Source organism: Rana temporaria, chromosome 3, assembly GCF_905171775.1.
Source record: "Rana temporaria chromosome 3, aRanTem1.1, whole genome shotgun sequence".
In the NCBI taxonomy this organism is placed as follows: domain Eukaryota; kingdom Metazoa; phylum Chordata; class Amphibia; order Anura; family Ranidae; genus Rana; species Rana temporaria.
In genome coordinates, this window is record NC_053491.1 from 467049431 (window position 1) to 467071230 (window position 21800).

Consider the following 21800-nt stretch of genomic DNA (forward strand, 5'->3'; position numbering starts at 1 on the left):
GCTGCAATGTGAAAGCAGCCTAACTCTAGACCGGTAACCTGTAAAATGTTTTAAAACGTTGCCTATGGAGACCTTTAAGTATTGTAGGTTGTCGCCATTCAACAATCGTGCACAATTTTAAAGCGTGACATGTTAGGTATCTATTTACGCAGCGTAACATCATCTTTCACAGTGTACAAAAAAATAGGTAAACTTTCGTGTGTTTTTTTCAAAAAAGTGTATTTTTTGCAAAAAAAAAATCGCGTTTGAAGGACTAATATTGGTAAAAATATTGTAAACATTTTGTAAAAATATTGCAACGATTTTATTCTCATGGGTAAATATATATATATAATGTTTGGGGGTTCTAAGTCATTTTCTAGCAAAAAAATACAAATTTAAACTTGTAAACAAAAAGTTCCAAAAAAGTTCTGGACAGCAAGTGGTTAAAAAAGGGTTCTGGTCCCTATGGACAACTGGCCTGCATTTCTTACTGGCTGCTGTTATATCCATTTCTGTTTTATTTTTTATTATGTATACTGTTTGTCTTATTTTTTCATGTTAACATTTATTAGAAAGGTTTTTTTGTTATTTTTTTTAAACTTAGAGGATGAAAACTAAAAGTTTTCAGAAGAAGGTTTTGCTGGCAGTCGGTCCAGTTGCACAGGCTTATCATGATCTGGCCCAGCTGGGGAGTGTTGTGTCTGCTGGGAGGGGTATAAAGGGCAGGTCCTTTTCTTCCCTTCCATAGTGCTGTCTGGGGTCAGGATGGCTTTGGAAATGTGGGTTCTGGTGGTGCTGGTTTGTGGGCCGGTGTTTGGTGGCGCTCCGGTAAGGCAGCAGCGCCAGGCAGATTGGTGGCAGAATTACAAGAGACCCATCCCTGCTCAAGGCTCTCCTAGAGGGGCCAATAGAGAGAGTGTTGTTCGCCCGCTGGTGGGACTGGGCTCTCTCAGAGGTAGCACCCAGTATAGGAGAGGACCCAGTCATTTGTTTAGTGGGGCCCTTCCCCGACAGATGGTGCAGGAGCCCCCCAGTTCCCCTATCAGCATCCAATGTACAGTGGACACCATTGAGGTGATAGTTAACAGGGACTTCTATGAAAATGGTATGTTGGTGCAACCCTCTGAGCTGAGCCTGGGATCCCAGTCCTGTGAGCCCAAGCAGAGCAATGACACCACCATCCTCTTCTCCAACAACATCCAGGACTGCGGCAACACTTTACAGGTGAGTGATGTTCGAGCCAGTCTATGGCTTCCATTTATTCCACTTTGCTACTAAAGTATTATCGGGCCAATTATCGGTCTTGGCGCCCACATTCACTCACTGGCCTGTATTAATGGTGAAGTGGTGTGGTCCCCCCCCCCCCCTAGGGCAGGGCTATAGAACGCCTTGCCCATACCTAAACACAGGAGGGATTCTCAGGGCCGGTGCAAGGATTGTTGCCAACTCAGACGAAGGTGCATTTTGCTGAGGCTTGTTGGAGCATCCAATGACCCCGCCACCCAATGCTGGGGGCTTATTGGAGCATCCAATGACCCCCCCCCCCTACCTCCACCCAATGCTGGGGACTTATTGGCGCATCCAATGACCCCCCACCTCCACCCAATGCTGGGGGCTTATTGGAGCATCCAATGACCCCCCCCCTACCTCCACCCAATGCTGGGGGCTTATTGGAGCATCCAGTGACCCCCCCCCTACCTCCACCCAATGCTGGGGACTTATTGGCGCATCCAATGACCCCCCCCCCTACCTCCACCCAATGCTGGGGGCTTATTGGAGCATCCAATGACCCCCCCCCTACCTCCACCCAATGCTGGGGGCTTATTGGAGCATCCAATGACCCCCCCCCCACCTCCACCCAATGCTGGGGGCTTATTGGAGCATCCAATGACCCTCCACCCAATGCTGGGGGCTTATTGGAGCATCCAATGACCCTCCACCCAATGCTGGGGGCTTATTGGAACATCCAATGACCCTCCACCCAATGCTGGGGGCTTATTGGAGCATCCAATGACCCCCCCTCCACCCAATGCTGGGGGCTTATTGGAGCATCCAATGACCCCCCCTCCACCCAATGCTGGGGGCTTATTGGAGCATCCAATGACCCCCCCTCCACCCAATGCTGGGGGCTTATTGGAGCATCCAATGACCCCCCCTCCACCCAATGCTGGGGGCTTATTGGAGCATCCAATGACCCCCCCCCCTCCACTCAATGCTGGGGGCTTATTGGAGCATCCAATGACCCCCCCTCCACCCAATGCTGGGGGCTTATTGGAGCATCCAATGACCCCCCCTCCACCCAATGCTGGGGGCTTATTGGAGCATCCAATGACCCCCCCTCCCCCCAATGCTGGGGGCTTATTGGAGCATCCAATGACCCCCCCTCCACCCAATGCTGGGGGCTTATTGGAGCATCCAATGACCCCCCCTCCACCCAATGCTGGGGGCTTATTGGAGCATCCAATGACCCCCCCTCCACCCAATGCTGGGGGCTTATTGGCGCATCCAATGACCCCCCCTCCACCCAATGCTGGGGGCTTATTGGCGCATCCAATGACCCCCCCCCTCCACCCAATGCTGGGGGCTTATTGGAGCATCCAATGACCCCCCCCCCCTCCACCCAATGCTGGGGGCTTATTGGAGCATCCAATGACCCCCCCCCTCCACCCAATGCTGGGGGCTTATTGGAGCATCCAATGACCCCCCCCCTCCACCCAATGCTGGGGGCTTATTGGAGCATCCAATGACCCCCCCTCCACCCAATGCTGGGGGCTTATTGGAGCATCCAATGACCCCCCCCCCATCCACCCAATGCTGGGGGCTTATTGGAGCATCCAATGACCCCCCCCCATCCACCCAATGCTGGGGGCTTATTGGAGCATCCAATGACCCCCCCCCCTCCACCCAATGCTGGGGGCTTATTGGAGCATCCAATGACCCCCCCCCCCTCCACCCAATGCTGGGGGCTTATTGGAGCATCCAATGACCCCCCCCCCTCCACCCAATGCTGGGGGCTTATTGGAGCATCCAATGACCCCCCCCCTCCACCCAATGCTGGGGGCTTATTGGAGCATCCAATGACCCCCCCCCCCCTCCACCCAATGCTGGGGGCTTATTGGAGCATCCAATGACCCCCCCCCTCCACCCAATGCTGGGGGCTTATTGGAGCATCCAATGACCCCCCCCTCCACCCAATGCTGGGGGCTTATTGGAGCATCCAATGACCCCCCCCCCCCCCCACCCAATGCTGGGGGCTTATTGGAGCATCCAATGACCCCCCCCCTCCACCCAATGCTGGGGGCTTATTGGAGCATCCAATGACCCTCCACCCAATGCTGGGGGCTTATTGGAGCATCCAATGACCCCCTCCACCCAATGCTTGGGGCTTATTGGAGCATCCAATGACCCCCCCACCCAATGCTGGAGGGCTTATTGGAGCATCCAATGACCCCCCCCACCCAATGCTGGAGGGCTTATTGGAGCATCCAATGACCCCCCCACCCAATGCTGGGGGGCTTATTAGAGCATCCAATCACCCCCCCCCCCACCTCCACCCAATGCTGGGGCGTTATTAATGCATCCACTGACCTCCCTCATGTGCTGGGGATTACTCTTGACCCACTTCTCTTCAGTGCACCCCCAGGCCCGCTATGGTCTAAAACGAAATAAATGTGGGGGGGAAGACATGCCACACTACAACGCTAAGCACTAAAGTAATGCCCACTTTATGGTCCATGCCCATACACTCGCTGGGTGGTTAGTGTTGCACACTGCATTTTTTCTTCTCTAGGCCTTCAACGTGTCCCTTTCTAAATGTTCTGCCAGCCAGGATATGAGGCTCTCTGACTTGCAGCACCTTATAATCTACATTGTGAGAAGCTCAGAGTGCGGAAACCTGTACAACAGAGGGAAGCCTGGAGGTCAGATTGATTTGACATGACGCATACCTGTTCTTCAGAGTTTCATGTAATCTATCCGCATGATTGCCAGTTGGGTAGCAGTTTTAGCAATGGCGGCTTCAAAAAAATTCAGTGTAGGGTTTAATTGGAAGGGAACCTGTCTTGAGAAATCTAGGAGTGACCATTGCTGACCGACCACGTACAATGCCACTTGTCTAGCTGTCTTTCAGATCATATTGCTTTAGGATCGTGCAGCATACATGTTGAATGGGTCAAAGTCTGGAAGCCATCAGATTGAAGGGGAACTTTCAGGACTTGAGGTCATAATGGCTTAAAGGGGTTGTAAAAGTTTGTTTTATTTTCTAAATAGGTTCCTTTAAGCTAGTCCATTGATTCACTTGGCTTTTTTTTTTTTTGTCTGAATTTTTCACTTCCTGTTTCTCCTCAGTAAGCTTGCCCCATCATCCGAGCCATTCTGGGTAAGTCAGCGCGCTCGCCCCCTCCCTTGGGACTACATCCCTTGTAGTTCCCTTGTCAACAGTCTCCCCGCAGGGATGTTGTCCCAAGGGAGGGGGCGAGCACGCTGACTAACCCCCAGCCAGAACGGCTTGGATGATGAGGGTAAGCTTACTGAGGAGGAACAGGAAATGAGACCTTCAGACAAGGGAGGGGGGGGGACATTTACAAGGGGAAAAGGTAAGTGACCCAACAATGCACTGGCTTAAAGGGACCTATTTAGAAAATAAAAGATTAACCCAGTGCCGGCCCAAGACATTGTGCTGCCTGGTACCAACAATGAAATGCTGCCCCCCCCAAAAAAATTACGTTCACCAAAATGCCCCCACATCCATTATTTTATATCATGATAACTAAAGTGGACCTATCATGGCTCTATACATGTGTATATAGGAGTATACAAAGGATCTGTTATGGCTCTATTCATGCAATTAACCCCACAGTGGAGCGGAGCGGTCGGGCGGCAATTAGTCCCACAGTGGAGTGGAGAGTGGAGCTGGCGGAATGGGATGGCGTGTGGGTAGGTTGCCCCCATGAAAGTGCTGCCTGGTACAATGGTACCATCGGGTCCCATGGTAGGGCCGGCCCTGGATGAACCTTTACAACCCCATTAAACATTGGTTTACGTGAAGTAACTGCATGCACAGCTTCTGTTGGCTGCATTGTGAACTATTTGAGTTAATTCATATCTCCTGGCAGTGGCGGACTGTCCATCAGGGGCACTCCATACGTCTGGCCCCCTAATCTGGATGCATTGATTCTTTTTTTTTTCTTTTTTTTTTTAAGTGTATTTTGTGCGTGTATTCGAAAGATGAGCCGGACTGCAGGAGTTGGGAGTAGGCAGCAGTGGCGTCTCCAGCTTTCATATTTAGGGGGGGCACATGGGGGGACAGGGACAAAGGTAGGGGGGCCAACTATAAAATGCAATTATTTATATATATATATATATATATATATATCTCCTGGGGCCCTTTACTACGATCCCACTATGGGCCCTTTCACATGTTCTGCAGTGAGCTCCCTTCCTACTATACTGGGGCCCCCCAGGGTGGCAGAAAACAAGAGATATGTCACCAGCACAACAAGAAAACATAAGGGTCCAAAGCAGTGGAAGAACCATCAGGGTTGCAAAGGTTGTCTTGCCACCGGGCCCTGGTGTTCTGCCACAGTGGGGATCCCCAGCTGTCCTGTCCCTGCTATTTACAGCGCTGGTCTGGCGTCTGTCTCCTTGGCAGCGGCGGCAGTCTATTAGGACCTAGTGCTGGTGACATTATGGGTGCATGCAGGGGAAGGCTGGCACTATTGGTTATAGAGAGCCAAGCCCCCAGCTGGTCACCTAGCAGCAGTAATGCTGTATAACCTTCTCTGTTGACATGCTGATCGGGATGTGATCCAGGTGATGCTCCCAGTCAGATCTAATAAACACAGTATTTATTAGCATCAAGAGTACAACCACATAAATATAATCAACCGTATGATCAGCAGCCATGTGGGCTCTATGCCTGTAAAGTGTGGGCTTTGATCAATAAAATCACTGATATTTATGACTAGGATTTGACTAAGAGCATCACCTGGATTGCATCCCGATCAGCATGTCAGAGAAGGGTCCACTGCTGCTAAGCAACCTGCAGGGAGCTCAACTGTCTACAACCAATAGAGATGGGCTCGGGTGTGTTTGAAATCCCACATGCCCGATCACGCCAGGAAGCCGACACTCCACAGTGCTAATCAATGTATGGGCTGCCTAAGAGCCAAGACCAGCCATAGACAGTTTAAATCTCAGCTGGTTCAGCATAAACTGGCTGAGATTTTAACCATTAATGAGCAGATTCTCTTATAATTATCACTAGTGGTTGCTGTATAGTCACTGGTGATAATCACTGTTTGTCGGGAGAATATAATTGCTGGGCAGGAGGGATATTCCCCTGTCACATCTGTTGATGGGAGAATCATGCAAGTTTCTTTCCTGCAATCTGTGGATGCAGGAAAGAAATTTGCACCGTATATTATCTGCCTAACTGAAAGTGAAAGTAAATTGTGAATGTTTTGAAAGAACAGGAGAGGGGGAGGGAGACAGATCGGGGGGGAGAGAAGGGATGGAGATAATATAGTTCAGTGATTACAGTGTACTGCAGTCTGCAGTGCACACACTTAAACACGGCCCAGGCTAGAATATCTGGTTGTGTGAGCGCTCGCATTATGCAGTGTTGGCCAGCAGAGGGAGGGGGAGGAATCCCCCGCAGAGCTGACTGGGGGCGCTCTCCCTCTCAGGGAGCAAAATACAAAAATTCCAAAAAAAAAAAAAATGTTTTTTTTTTTTTGGGGGGGGCACATGGTGGGGCACAGCATGATGTTGGGGGGGGTCAGGGCCCCCTCTGGCCCCCCCCTAGGGACGCCTCTGGTAGGCAGGCCTCCCCCAGAGGCAATCTGCCACCTTTCTCCATGCCCCGGGTGGCAATGGCAGGTGTGTGAGGGGGTCCTCCCACACAGCCCGCCCTACCTGCTCCGCTTTGAATCCCAACGGGGCAGAGGGACTCCCTACAAGGGAGTGAGAGGATCTAGCCCGCTCAACCAGCCCCGTTAGTCCTTCGCCTCTCTTTTTAGAGACCGTGTGGTCAAAGTGCGTGCATGTTAACCAATTTTGAGTGCATGTAAGTGTGGTGTTTTTTGTGGGAGGGGGGGTGGGCGTACTAAGCGCAAGCTTACCTCGCATAGCACACCCACCGGGAGCCGGGCTGAGACCACCAAACTCAATTCAGATGTAGCCGAGACCGGGATCCGAACCCCTAGCTGCAGAGGTGAATGGCTTGTCAGCGCAGTGCCAATCGTGTTGAGCCACCGCAGCTCCATGGATGCATTGATTCCAATGGGTGGGGTGTTTTTTTTTTTTTTGTTTTTCACGTGTTTAGAGCCAGAGGGGAGATTTACCGACTGATGCGAAACCCACATTTATTGCAGCTCTGTAATCCTTGCTAAATCATTAAAGTCATTGTAAACGTTTACCTTGTAAAACAACGCATTCAGTTTAAAATGGAAATAAAAATGTTGGCATAGATATAAAAAGTGTGTAATTTTTTATTTTTTTTTAACGTTCATGCATTCCCTCTGTTCTTGGCTTCATAAGAGCTGGGAGAGGAGAAGCAGCAGACTGATCTTCCTAGTGAATGGCTGTGCAGCTGGGGGGGGGGGGCAGGGGGGGTTGTCAGGACAAGTGTGATCATTGAAGTAGAGCAGGCTGAGTTTCCAGCACGGCTAGTGTTCTCCTGCTTAGTGTGGTCAGTTTTGAATAGGAAAGCAGAGACTGGCAGGAACACCATTGATTTCACGAAAAAGGAAGCAAAAAAAGAACGGTATCGTACAAGTACATGGTACAGCAGGAATATGAAGTGTTGGGGGTAACAAACTCTTCAAACCTATTTTGTGCAAGCAGTTGGAGTTTGAGTTCTCCTCTTGCACTCCACGGCAGAACTCGGGCTGAAGCAGCACACAAAAGAAACTGGTGCTGAAGTGCAAGGAAAATGCTGATTGGAGGAGAGCAGTGTGACCGATGCACTCATCAGTCTGCTGCTACTATGTTCAATTAGGCTGGGGGGAACAAGACCTGTAATTAACAATTTTGTCTCAAGTTTATTAAAAGCATATATGAATGTGTTCCTAGCAGTGACACTCATCCTGTCCACCAATGCTTATTTTACTTTATTGAAGATCAATATTGTCACCCTAGGACAGTGCAGAACCTCAACCCATTTGTAACTAAAACCTTGATGCAAGAAATCTTTAAAGGGGGGGGGGGGGGTTGACCGGGGCCCTCTGCTCCCATTGTGGGACCCTTTTAATATTGTCAGTGGCGGGACACGTCAGCCAAGTACAACCCTGTTTTTTTTTTTTCTCTCTAATGGAGTCGATGCTTGATGCTGATCACTGACTTTCTATTCATTAAAACCAAGGAAGGCTCCTTTCCCTGCTCTCCATCCTGACTTTTTCTTTCATAATCTGATTTCAACAGGTGACCTCGGACTACGTGATCTACTCCAGCATCCTGACCTACAGTCCATTGGCTAATGGAGTCATCGTCCGTTCTAACCCAGCTGTGGTTCCAATCAAATGTATTTATTCAAGGTAAGTCCATTCAATGACGATGGATATATTTGTTGACCTTTTGGCATGAGGTCTAGAAGGGCAGTGGTAATCCCACTAAAATAACGAAAACATTTTTTTTGACATTTCGAATTTTTCAATTTTCCAATTTTCGAAAGGCGAAAATATTCGGAAATACGAAATTTCGAAAATTGAAACATTTTTCAATTTTCGAAATTTTGAAATTTCGTATATCCGAATTACGAAAATTGAAACATTCGTAAAAAAACGGAAATACGAAAATTCGTAAATACGAATTTTTGAAAATACGAAAATTCGTATATAAAAAATTTGTAAATACGAAAATTCGTAATTAACGAATTTTCGTAAAAAAACGAATTAGAAACAAAACGAATTGCACATGTCTACTTGGAAGTAAAACTAAATCCATTAACTGTCCTATCTTTAAAACTGGTTTGGCTGCTGTGGGTCATTGCTGCCAAGTATGTGGGGAGGTGCAGTGGCAGTAAACCCTTGAGTTTTAGATTTGCCAACAGAACTGTATTGTAATAAAGTCCAAACAAGCACAACTCCCTGGTAGGAAGACAACCTGACCAGTGCGCTCACCAGGGCTTTTTTTCAGGGGGAACTCGGTTCCACCACCTCTGGCTCAGACCCTTTGGTTCCTGCTCACCACAATCACTTATTAACACAGAAGTCTGATTTCTGTGTTTACAAGTGACAGCTCTGCACTCTGTGTATTGCACTCCTGGTATTTAATGCCCCTCTAAGACCCTCCTACTGGTCATGAAATTTGATTGACCACACCCACTGTTTGACTAGATTTGGGGGAGTGGTTTTGGGGCATCGTGGCTGGGTTCTAGCACCTATTTGAGGGTGAAAAGGCCCTGGCACTCACAGAATGTTGTGGAGAACGGTGTAACAGATGCTTTTGGAGAATCCAAGACCGGCTGTCTTGGGATAGTGTGGCCTGGCTGGTCTGTGACTAAATGGGGAGGCTTCCAGGAAGGATGATGTCCATGTGCTGTCCCTGTTGGATATGAAATGTGTATCAAGCCCTGGAGCCAGGGTCTTAAATATAATCTGCCTGACCCAAGATGGCCATCAAGGTCACCTAGACCAGTGTTTCTCAACTCCAGTCCTCAAGGTTCCCCAACAGGTCATGTGTTCGGGCTTTCCATTATTTTGCACAGGTTTAATCAGCTTCACTGCCTTGGTAATTACCACAGCTGTTTCATCTGAGGGAAATCCTGAAAACATGACCTGTTGGGGCACCTTGAGGACTGGAGTTGAGAAACGCTGACCTAGAGGATCGGCATCCAATCAGATGGCTTCCGCAGGAAACCATAGAGGAACCATGTTCCTCTTGACTAGTACTCCATATTCCCATGGCACACGTTCCTGGAGAAGCTCAAGGGGTTGGATGCTGCAACAACCAGCTGGGAACTGGTTCAGAAGTCGCAAGAGAATGTTTGACAGCATGCCATGTTTCAACAAGGAAGCATCAAGTCCTCTTGACGTTGCTTCCTGATGCAATTGAGCGCCACATGCAGTTGAGAATTTTAGACTGCACCTGCCTACAATCATGTAGTTTGACCTGGTTTCTTAAAACTAAATCCTATAGCTACAATGTGTCTTCTCAATCCATTGCATACCTCCCAACATTTAGAAAATCAAATGCGGGGGGGGGGTGTCGCGGGGATCAAAGTTGTAGACCGGGGGGGGTTGGGGCGAGAATCAAAGTTGTTGAGCGGGGGGGGGGGGGGTTGGTTCTTTTACCTGTGCATATTCCTCTGTCCCGCCTGCGCCATTTGACTGTAGCCTGCTCCGTATTTCCCATCGCACTGTCATTGGGCGTATAGCGGTCATGTGCAGAGGCGGGACTTCTAGACGATCAATGACAGGCCAGCCCCACATGACCCCCATGCGCCCAATCACAGGGAACCGGACACCAAACATGGCGGTGGAACGCAAACATGGAGGCACGTTATGTTGCGCCCGGGCCCTGTTTACCGGGATCCTAGTCTAGTCCGCAGGACCCTGGGAAAGACTTTGAATTGCGGGAGGATCCCGCGGAATCCGGGACAGTTGGGAGGTATGCCATTGTACTTGAGTTTTGAATACAAGAGCTGACCTCTCAGACGTGGCCTTTTACAGATATGGCAATGTGAGCAGCGAAGCCATCATGCCAACCTGGTCTCCGTTCAGCACCACAGTATCCTCCCACGAAAAACTGTTCTTTTCCCTGCATCTGATGAATGGTAAGTGAGGAGCATTTCATAAAAGTGCAAGATTCTTGAATAATTTCTAATCCACTTTTGTTGGGTCCACAGAGGACTGGAGTGTCCCCAGAAGTTCTTCTGTCTTCCAATTGGGCCAGAGCTTAAACATTGAGGCCTCTGTAGACATTCAGAACCACGTCGGCTTAATCTTGTTTGTTGACTCCTGTGTGGCCACCATATCTCCTGATCCCAACTCGACTCCTCACTATGAACTCATTGCAGCCAATGGGTATGTTCTTCATTCAGGTAGGGCTATTAATGAGGCTCCACCTTGAACTATAACTGAACCATGTTTTATAGGTGCTTTGTGGATGCAATGAGAGATGATACATCTTCAGCCTTCAGGTCTCCAAGGATCCAACAAGGCAAGCTGCAGTTCACCATCGAAGCTTTCCGCTTCCAGGAAGTAAAGGAGTCTGTGGTGAGGACTTGGCTTTACTGTTATATTTTATTTCGGGTAATTCTGTGCTTAATTTTTTTATTTATTTTTTCTAGATCTATATTACTTGCAATTTGAGAGCAGTGTCTGCCTCCCAAGTCCCCAACTCTGTGAACAAAGCTTGCTCTTATGACAGAGGCAGCAACAGGTGAGGAGAATTGTTGGTGTAGCACAACACCATTGCCTTGCATGCAATTGTCAAGCTGAGTTTTTCAGCGCCAAGATCAGATCTACGCTTTTATACCCTTAATTTTTTTTTTTCTTACTTCTAATGCTATACAAGACCCCCTTCCCAGTCACTTTACTGGTAAGGGCAGACTTGCACTTAAAGCGGGACTTCACCCAAAAAACTTTTTTTTTTTTTTGAACATTAGATTGATGCTCATTTTGTCAAGGGGAATCGGGTATTTTTTATTTATTTTTTTTAAATCGAAGCAGTACTTGCCGTTAGAGTGATCTTCTCCGCCGCTTCCGGGTATGGTCTTCGGGACTGGGCATTCCTATTTGACAGCCTTCCGACGGTCGCATACATCGCGTCACGAGTAGCCGAACGTCGGTGCGGCTCTATACGGTGCCTGCGCACCGACGTTCGGCTACTTTCGGAAAATCGTGACGCGATGTATGCGACCGTCGGAAGCCTGACAATCAAGTAGGAACGCCCATACCCGGAAGCGGCGGAGAAGATGCATCTCTAAAACGGTAAGTACTGCTTCGATTGTAAAAAAAAAAAAGCACCCGATTCCCCTTCACAAAACGAGCATCAATCTAATGTAAAAAAAAAATAATTTTTGGGGTGAACCTCCACTTTAACACCAACTCCTGAGCCTCCCCTGACTTACAGCTATGGGGTAAGGTGACCATATTTTAAAAATGAAATCTGGGGACATATTTTTTTTCTTTACTAGTAATGGCAACAATCAGCAACTCTCTGCCCATCGCTGCCTGCCTCACAGCCTCTCAAGTCTTAGGCTTCGTACACACGACCGAGAAACCCGTCGGAAATGAAACATTGTTTTCCTCAACGAGTTCCTTGTTGGGCTTGTCGAATCTTGACAAGCTTTCTTTGCGTACACACTGTCAAGACCAAATCTTGTCAAACGCGCTGACGTTCAACATGTACGACGGTAGGGGAAGTTCGATTCCACTGGCACAACCCTTGGGGCTGCTTTTGCTAATCTCATGTTACTGCGTGTTAAGTAAAAGTTTTGTAAAACGATTTGCACTTTTCAGTCTGTTACAGCGTGACAAATGTGCGATCTCCATTACAAACACTACTTTTACCAAGGTGCGCTCTCGTCTCATACTTTATTCTGAGCATGCGCGGCTTTTGAAGCACACACAAACGTGTTTCTCGTCAAACCAGCCCGACGAGGAAATTGAGACTCCCGTCGAGGGGGGGGGGGGGGAACTTTTTTTTTTTCTCGTCGCGTTTCTCTACAGTTTTCTCAATTGAAAAACATACACACAACCATTTTTCTCGTCAAAAAAGCTCTGCCACCAAGTTTCTTGATGGATTCTGTCGAAGGAAAACAGTCGTGTACGAGGCCTCACTCTTCGGGCCCCGGCTACTACTGGATGGGGAGCGGAGGAAGATCACTCTGCCAGGGAAGGCAAGGAAATAGGCAGGTAGCTGGCCAGGATTTGAGCCAAGGCAGAACATGCGAGCGAAGATGAATAAATATTCCCTCCGCTCCGACAGCACATGATCATCAGAAAGGGGCACAGATAATGGGGGGGGGGGGGGGGGGATACAACCCCCTATGCTAGTGGGCATGGTGGAGTGGGGGGGGGTGTAATTCTATTTTTTTTTTTCTCTTCCCTAGTATTGTCTAATACCTCCATGTTGTGTGGGCTTTTTCTCTGCAGTTGGTCCCCAGTGGAAGGGTCTAGTGACATTTGTCAGTGCTGTGTCACTGGGGCCTGTGAACAACCCTTGCCTCAGGGCAGCCGTTTGGCAAATCTTGGAAGACCCCAGGGAGCTGGAAGACCTAGAGTAGTTGGAAGACCCAGAGGCCTTCAGAAGAGACATGTTGGTAAGCTCACTTTTGGTCAGAAGTAAAACACATTTTGGTACAAGGCGCCTTGATAGGTTTGTCACTTGTGCTACTGTCCCCTTCTATCGGCTTAAATCTTCCCTTTGCTTTCCTTGCCCCAACTAATATTCCAATGCAGCAGGGTCTGTTTGATCAGACAAGCTATCAACGACTTCCTGCACTTTCCATCCAGCTCCTCCATTCATAGAAACTCAATTTTTCTATAAAGCAGGATCTAAGAATGGATGGTGACTCAAGTTCTGCCCCCTCTGTTTATGGCTCCTGCTTCATTCATTAGCTATCTTTCAGCATCTAGGAAATGGAGCTGGGTGAGTATTTAGGGTTGTACTGATAAGCATTTGCATGAGTTTCAGTATTAATGCAAATGCTCCGATACTTTCAGCCTCGGTTTTTTCCGCTGTTGGTGGGATTTGTTCCCTCCCCCCTCTGACAGCTGAAATGTTAAGCATGGGTCCCCCATGTCCTTAACCGATGACTCCTTCAGCTGTCAGTGGGGTTTCCCTGTTGACAGCTGATGTGTAAACAAAACTGTTGCAGTAGGTATCGGCCCATACTAAAGTGTTGGTACTCGTGGTTAAAAAAAAAAAAAAAAAAAGTTGGGCACTCAGAGCTGTGAAAGGCACTCAATTGACCTTGTGGCACTGACTACAGCAAGTGGTAGGGGATTGACGGCTGAAATATCTCTAATACAGGGGACAGCAGCACACTGGACACCTTCTAATTGAATATTTCACTGCCTGTTCCTCCAACCCTTGCTCTGTTCCAGATGGCCACTTGGAGATGCTCCTTAAATTATCATTCTAGAGTTGAAGCCTGCAACTCCATGATGGCATGTAGTGGTTCCTTTCACGAACTAGGTTGCTTTGCTAAATGCAAAGGGGGTTGGCTCTGCCCACTTCCATCCAATTGGGTGCAAGTAGAATGCTTTTTTTTTTTTTTTTTTTTCTACATGTGATTGGGTATTCTTTGGAAAGTGGTGCTTCAGAGTTGGTGCACTTGCAGAGCTCCGGAGAAAATGCCCTTGCAGAGTACAACTGCAGTGTCTATTTGACTTTGGTAAATCCACACCAATGTGTCGCTTAATGATATTAAGGCTAGTTGGGTGAACTACCATGTGTAATGAGGGAGTAAGCATCTGAATTGCTGAATGTGACAAGGCTGGTACTCTGAGGGCTTTTTTTTTATTTTTGGGGGGGGGGGGGGTGGTTTTGTAAGGGCACAAGGCTTTGAAGCTTATTTCTAAAATGTTTGACACTAGCTGGCCAGCAATAGTCTCTGAATCTGGCATGTGACTTTGCAGGCCTAACAAATGATCCCCCCCCCCCCCCCAAGATATTGTGACCCTCTTAGAAATCTATATTGTGCCATAATTATTTGCCAGATTCATTGCACTTCAAAAAAAATGGCAACATGATGTAATTTGGGATGGTCATTGTTTTAATGAGGGGCTTAGATGTGTGAAACAAACATAGAATTATTCCCCACAGTTCATTGTTGGCCTGAAACTTTTATTTTTTTGGCACTTTTTAACTTGAATCAAATCTTTCTGTAGGTCATCATTCGGAGAAACATGGCCAGGCTATTCTTGGTCCACTCCTGGTGATCGGCGCAGAGGATCACCCAGCCCCCAGAACAGGGCTCAGTCGTGTTTCCAGGACTGCTTCAGAGTCCCAACCCTTGGCGCGGTGGGTTTTGGTGACAGTGGCTTCTATCAGTCTGGTGGCTGTTCCTGCTGGTGTTGCTTGGATTGGAAAACTGCTGCTTAACAAATGTTCTTACAAAGCTGTAGAGAAATAAAGAGTTTAAATTTGACTTGTGGTGTGTCCTAAATCTGTATAGAGCAGTAGCAAGTGGTTTCTGACATCGTCTTAAGTGCCATCAGTGTGCATCCAATAATGCTTGGGACTAGGAGTAGCTGGAACCCAAGAACAAGCATACAAATCCATGGAAGTGATGGTTGTATTGGTAGGGTTTTTTCTGATGCTGCCAGTAACAATGCTTTTGCCCCAGGGGGTGACAACACTATCCCTTACTATATTGCATCTATGGAGGAGCAGCGTTTCCTTTAAAAAACAGTGTGTTGGGCCTATAGAACTAAAATTCTACCATGTGCTAGTAGCATAATGCTCAATCTCTCTGAGGTGGTGTTAATGGTGTGACAGTAGCAGCTGGTGCTCAATATATTAGGGGGCAGCAAACTAACGGAAGACCGATGGAATGTGGTGATTAGAGGGCTTGCCTTTAGGAGGCAGGGGGGGGGGAGGAAGAACTGGGCTGTGTCTCCTCCTGGACGAACTAAGTGTCCTGAGACTCCTTGGTAAATTGTCACTCGAACCTGATTGGCTGGGAGGAGAATCGAGAATAGAATTTGCTACCTTTGCTCAGGGTGCAGTGCTCTGTGCCCCAAGCCCACTTTTTTCTCTAATCGCCTTTCAGGACAACCTTGGAGAGAGTGCAGCTCCGCCTCTTCATTAGGAAACGCATGCTAATCCTTTAAAACCCTCCTCTTCCATCATGGCTTCAGTTATTGTGTTTCCTCCGCCATGGTGGAAGTGCATGCATGTGGACCAGAGGAGCTGCACTCTCCAAGGGAGGGGTAAGTGTACCTGTTTGCTGCTTGGTGTGCAGAGGCCATCCCAGCCCTTCCTAGTGAGGAAAGGAGCTCCGGAGTCCCCAGCTTCTCCCTGCTTAGTGGAGTGAAGGCTCTGCAGGAAAGCTGCGCTGGGTGCCCTAAAGCTTCCTCCTCCAGAGAGGGCGGATTCAGGGGATGAAGGGACTAGTACTCTTCACTCAGTCATGGATTCAGATGAAGAGGAATAAAGGGGTAGAAGTTCTAGATACAAAGTCTCCCTAGATGGGAGTGGATGATCTACTTTCTGCAATTTATACTACTCTTGAAATTCAAAAGGAAAAAATTCAGTTATCTCTGCATGACAAAATGTACCAGGGGTTAGATGAATCTAAAGTATTTCCAGTCCACAAGGTGGTATCTGATACTATCAGGAAGGAGTGGAAAGACCCTGAAAGGGGCCCCTTTTCTAAAAATTTAAAGAAGAGATTCCCCTTCAATGAAGAAGATGCAGAAGTGTGGAATAAAAAACCTTGTGTTGACGCAGCTTTTTCCCAAGTTTCTCGCCGCACAGATCTAGCGTTTGAGGATATGGGTGTGCTAAAAGACTCCATAGATAAAAGAGCAGATTCTCTACTCAAGAAAGCATGGGACTCTACTTCACTCAGTCTGAAGCCAGCCATGGCCTCTACAGTGGTGGCAAGAAACTTGGAGTGTTGGGTAGAGAAACTTAGAAGCCATATACAAGCAGGCACATCAAGGAAGGACTTGTTAGAATCTTTTCCTTTGATTTTGAAATCGATTAGGTATATGGCTGACGCATCTGCGGAGTCAATCAAAATGGCAGCTAGGTCTTCCGCTTTGGTGGACTCAGCCGGGCAGTCTGGCTTAAAACTTGGACAGGGGACACGGCCTCAAAAATCAAGCTTTGTGGACTTCCCTTTTCAGTTGATTTATTATTTGGTCCAGATTTAGAAAGTTCTGGACAGAACAGCGGACAAAAAGGCCTTCCCAGCCAAGAAGAAGCCACCCTTTAAGAAAAATTTTCATGGTTTTCAACAAACCTACAAAAAAGAGGAAAATAAACGCTGGTTTCCCCAAAGGGGTAGAGGAAGGGGTGGAATTCTCTTTAAGTCCCCTCAGGACCAGCCCTCAAAGGACAAATGACAGTCTAACCCCTGTGGGGGGGAGATTGTCTGCTTTCTTACCTCAGTGGAGTCTGTGGGTCAAAAGTCCCTTTGTAAGAAACATTATTGCACAGGGGTACAACTTGGAATTTGCAGATTGCCCACCTTCCAGATTTTGTTACAGCCCTACCAAGGGATCAGGGGAAAGCTTCAGCAATGATGACCCTGTTAAAGGATTTGATATAACAGGAAGTTATTGTCCAAGTCCCAAAACACCAGGAGGGAAAAGGGTTCTACTCCCACATTTTTCTAGTGAAAAAGCCTTCGGGAAAGTTTTGTTTGATCCTAAACCTAAAAATTCTGAACAAGGTACAAACATTTTCGTATGGACACTATCCATACGATAACAAAACTACTAACACCAGGGTGCTTCATGGCGTCTCTAGACTTAAGAGATGCTTACCTTCACATTCCAATAGCCCAGGCTTCCCAGAGATTTCTTCGGTTGGCAGTCAACCTAGGGACTTCAATTTGGCGCCTACAATTCAGGGCTCTACCATTCGGTCTTTCATCCTCCCCCAGGATATTCACGAAAGTGATGGTGGAAGCCTTGGAGCCTCTGAAACTGAGGGGGGTCTCGGTTGTTCCTTACTTGGACGATCTCCTGTTTTTCGCAGATTCAAGAGAACAGTTGGTGACAGATTTCCAGATATCACAATCACATCTCAAAAGCCTCGGCTGGTTATTGAATCTGGAGAAGTCAAACCTAGACCCCTCACAGGAGACGAGGTTCCTTGGTTACAACATCAACTCAGTTGTCCAATTCCTTGATATGCCAGATCCAGACAAATCTAGCAGTGTCAGTAAGGACAGCTATGGCAGTTTTAGGCCAGCTTACAGCTTCAATTCCGGCTGTACAATGGGAAAGACTGCACTCCAGACCTCTACAGAGAAATATCTTACAAGTCTGGTCCCATCAGGAGTCCCTGGAAAAGCTTTTCAAGCCAACATCAAACGTAAAAAGGTCCCTTTGGTGGTGGAGAGATCAAGCCAACCTAGCAAGGGGTCTCTCGTGGGTCCTTCCTTTGGACAAGCGTCTGACGACGGATGCAAGTTCTTGGGGATGGGGGGCTCACCTGGACGGACAGACGGCACAAGGGTCTTGGTACAAGGGGGAAGCAAGGAGATCATCAAATTGGTGAGAACTAAAGGCCATTTTGATGGGACTCCTGGCTTTCCAACATCTACTAAAGGGTCATCATGTACAAGTATTATCAGACAATACAAGAGCAGTGGCCTATGTGACCAAACAAGGAGGGACCAGGAGTCAAGGACTGATGGAGCTTGCCAACCAACTATTATCTTGGGCGGAAATAAATTTAACTTCCCTGTCAGCAGTTCACTTAAAAGGGTCTCAAAACTTGCTAGCAGACCTACTGAGCAGGAGGAGAGTTGTAGAAGCGGAGTGGAGCCTAAATCAAGAAGTGTTCAATATGATCACAATAAAGTGGGGTCTTCCTCAGGTGGACCTCTTTGCCAGTCAACAGAATACCAAAGTCCAAGAATTCTTTTCCCTACACAGAGGGGATCAAGCGTTGGGCATAGATGCTCTAGCCCATTCTTGGGATTACCATCTGTGCTATGCGTTTCCCCCCTTTCCTCTAATTCCGCTGGTATTGAGGAAATTCAGGGAAGAGAAGACCAGCCTGATTCTAATTGCTCCCTTCTGGCCAAAAAGGCCTTGGTTTGCAACAGTGTTAAATCTAGCTGTAGAACCCCCGTGGAGACTACCAGCCAGGAAAGACCTTCTAACGCAGGACTCAGTGTGTCACCCAGAAACAGACAGACTACATCTGTGTGCCTGGTTTCTGAAGAGGACATTCTAAAGGACAAGGGCTTATCGGACAAGGTAGTGAAAACCTTATTGTCAAGTAGGAAGGAAGTAACCAGATCTATTTACAGGAAGGTCTGGAAAGTATTTAATTCTTGGTGTTCTGCCAAGGATTTCCAAGTCAAAAGCATAGTCTTGGTTCTAGAGTTTCTCCATGAGGGAATGGAGAAGGGTCTGGCAGCTAGTAAGCTAAAAACGCAGGTAGCAGCCCTTTCTGTTTATTTCGAAAAAACGCTGTCTAAGGAACCGTTAATTTCGAGATTTTTCAGGGCACTATCAAGAAACAGACCAGTGACTCTTAAAAATTTTCCAAGTTGGGACTTATCAGTTGTCTTGCAGGGTCTAACGGGGGATCCGTTTGAACCTTTAGTTAATATTTCTTTGAAAAATTTAGTTCTGAAAACATTTTTTTTGGTGGCAATAACTTCAGCAAGGCGAGTTGGCGAGCTCCAAGCACTAGCCATTACTGAACCTTTTTTAAGAATTTTTTCGGATCGAGTAGTTCTTCAGACAGATCCTGCTTTCCTCCCAAAGGTGGCATCAAATTTTCATCATTCACAGGAAATTGTTTTACCCACTTTTTTTCTTTGAATCCTTCTAACGCTGGAGAAGAAGCGTTTCATACTTTAGATGTGAAAAGGTGTCTTGAGCAATACCTCTCAGTCACTAGAGAGTTTAGAAAAACAAATGCACTGATTTATAGTTTTTTCAGGACCTCGTAAAGGAGAAAAAGCGTCCAAAAGTACGCTAGCAAGGTGGCTTAAACTCACAATTATGGAAGCTTACAAATCCCTTAGGCATTCTACAAGATCAACTGCAGTTTCTTGGGCTGAAAGAGCAGGTGCTACACCTGAGCAGATTTGCAAGGCTGCCACCTGGTCCAACTTTTCAACGTTCTTAAGACACTACAGGTTGGACCTATTGTCTGCCGCAGATCAGGCCTTTGGCAGAAAGGTGCTGCAGGCAGTAGTCCCACCCTAGGGTAAGTTACTTGTTTATCCTCTCCAAGGTTGTCCTGAAAGGCGATTAGAGAAAGACTTAGTTAGACTTACCGGTGACGGTATTTCTAAGAGCCTTTCAGGACAACCGCTATTTCCCTCCCTTAATGTATATTAAAGTAATAAGTATAAATCTATCATGGTGTTGTGGTTTTCTGTGCTTTGTCTTCCAGAGAGTTGGACCACAATAACTGAAGCCATGGTGGAAGAGGAGGGTTTTAAAGGATTAGCATGTGTTTCCTAATGAAGAGGCGGAGCTGCACTCTCTCCAAGGTTGTCCTGAAAGGCTCTTAGAAATACCGTCACCGGTAAGTCTGAGTCTTTTTTTTTTATTTTTTTATATATATATATATATATATATATATATATATAGCACACAGGGGGAGGAACCTACTGAAATCCCATGCCCTGTATGTAGATTAACACCCCTTATGGATAGGCCACCACTGTGGGAGGGTGCAACCCATTACATGTGAGTTGATAAAGTGACTTGAGCGCTGATGTGAATTCTCAGTTTCAACCAAGATATAAATAATGAACAAATGATAAAAGCTGCAACCAAAGAATGTGCTGACGCTGTGAAAGTGAATAAATATAAGAAGTTGCGCTAAAAATCGGCCTAATATAAACCACAATTAAGGAAAAATGTGATAACCCAACTAACATATGTAATATGACTGTGCAAAATCAAAGAAAATATATGAAACTTCCACAAACTAGTGTAAATGAGCTTGCATGGTATGTGATCACTGAAGAACTACCTGCTTTTTGCATATAGTACTGTTCAAAGACCAATAATTGGAGGCTTCAGGTGTTTTCACATTTGTTCCTTATTCTAGATTGGTTGGTTTGTCTCATGTAGCGTGGCTACAAATGTGAAAACACCTGAAGCCTCTACTAATTTGGTCTTTGAACAGAACTATATCCATGTAATATGTGAGTGCTGTATTTGGCTGCGGCTCCACGCAGTATTTTCATGGTGGCTGGTGGACCAGGAACGCCCTTCCTGAAGATCTGGAGCAGCATGGAGAGTGCCAGTGGGTAGCAGTTGTCTGTTTGCTATTGATTCTGGAATGCTGAAACTATTTTATATATTTGTGCAGCAGATTGGGTACAAAATTCTGTATGGAATAGCTATTTTTCTCAATGAAAAAATATCCGTCAACCAGGCCTTGTAGTGTGTTTGCAAGGACTGTTTGGGGGGGGGGGGGGGGGGGGGCGAGAATGCGTCGAAACTGAGATAGGTGTGTGTGTGTGTCAGCACAAATGCCTCATTCATTTTGCGGTAGCTCTCCTCTGGGAGAGAGGTTAAAGGATGTACGCAGCAATGCTGACATGAGCTCTTCAGGTAAGTTACTGAGGGACCAATTTGTAGTAGGGATGAAGGCCAGCCATGCATGAACAAGTTAAGAACACAACCCTCCCTCACCTTATTGACAGAGGGACAGCACCACAAGGTCTCAAAAGGTCATAGACTATGATTGAGCCCAGTCCAACCCCTTGGTAAATGACCAGATGGTCCTGTGCTTGACTTTAGGTCCAAAGTCATTGTTATTGCGTTTTGCGTGCTACTTACAATGGTTCAGGAGTTGGACCTATCCTGCCTGTTACTGAAAGCAGCCAATATTCTGCCCATCATGGTGGAAGGAGTAAAGGAACAGGTAGGGGCCACATACAGTCCAGTAAGTTTGGCAGTGTCTATTCTGGGCATACCACATTTTCTGGCTAAGACTAAACAATTGAGTGGACGCACACGGGGTTGCAACCTGAGAGCTGTTTGGCTCAATGTGATCTGGACCTCCAATGGCTAGACACTGAGTGGTAGGGAGTTGTGTGTCCCCCCCCCTAAACGCAAGCTACTCCTGGTTCCCCTTCAAGAGGTGGTAAGGGTCCCCCCATTTGGCTGGAGAAACGGCCTTTGCCACCTACCACTGTGTATGATATG

General features: G+C 47.1%; 1 protein-coding gene across 1 annotated transcript; it reads left to right on the forward strand.

Moving 5' to 3' along the window:
• The first annotated feature begins 721 nt into the window (after nucleotides 1–721).
• Nucleotides 722–15082, forward strand: LOC120933583 (zona pellucida sperm-binding protein 3-like). The gene is made up of 8 exons (XM_040346867.1): nucleotides 722–1206; nucleotides 8404–8516; nucleotides 10653–10756; nucleotides 10829–11006; nucleotides 11078–11198; nucleotides 11273–11364; nucleotides 13083–13249; nucleotides 14823–15082. The coding sequence occupies exons 1-8, from the start codon at nucleotides 748–750 to the stop codon at nucleotides 15065–15067; spliced, it is 1479 nt and encodes a 492-aa protein (XP_040202801.1). The 5' UTR covers nucleotides 722–747; the 3' UTR covers nucleotides 15068–15082.
• Nucleotides 15083–21800: the final 6718 nt, after the last annotated feature.

Excerpts from the sequence above, each read along its gene's own strand:
- LOC120933583 (XM_040346867.1), top strand. The coding sequence starts at position 748 with ATGGCTTTGGAAATGTGGGTTCTGGTGGTGCTGGTTTGTGGGCCGGTG. Across the intron at positions 1,207-8,403 it reads ACTGCGGCAACACTTTACAG|GTGACCTCGGACTACGTGAT; the intron begins GTGAGTGATGTT and ends TGATTTCAACAG. Across the intron at positions 11,365-13,082 it reads TATGACAGAGGCAGCAACAG|TTGGTCCCCAGTGGAAGGGT; the intron begins GTGAGGAGAATT and ends TTTTCTCTGCAG.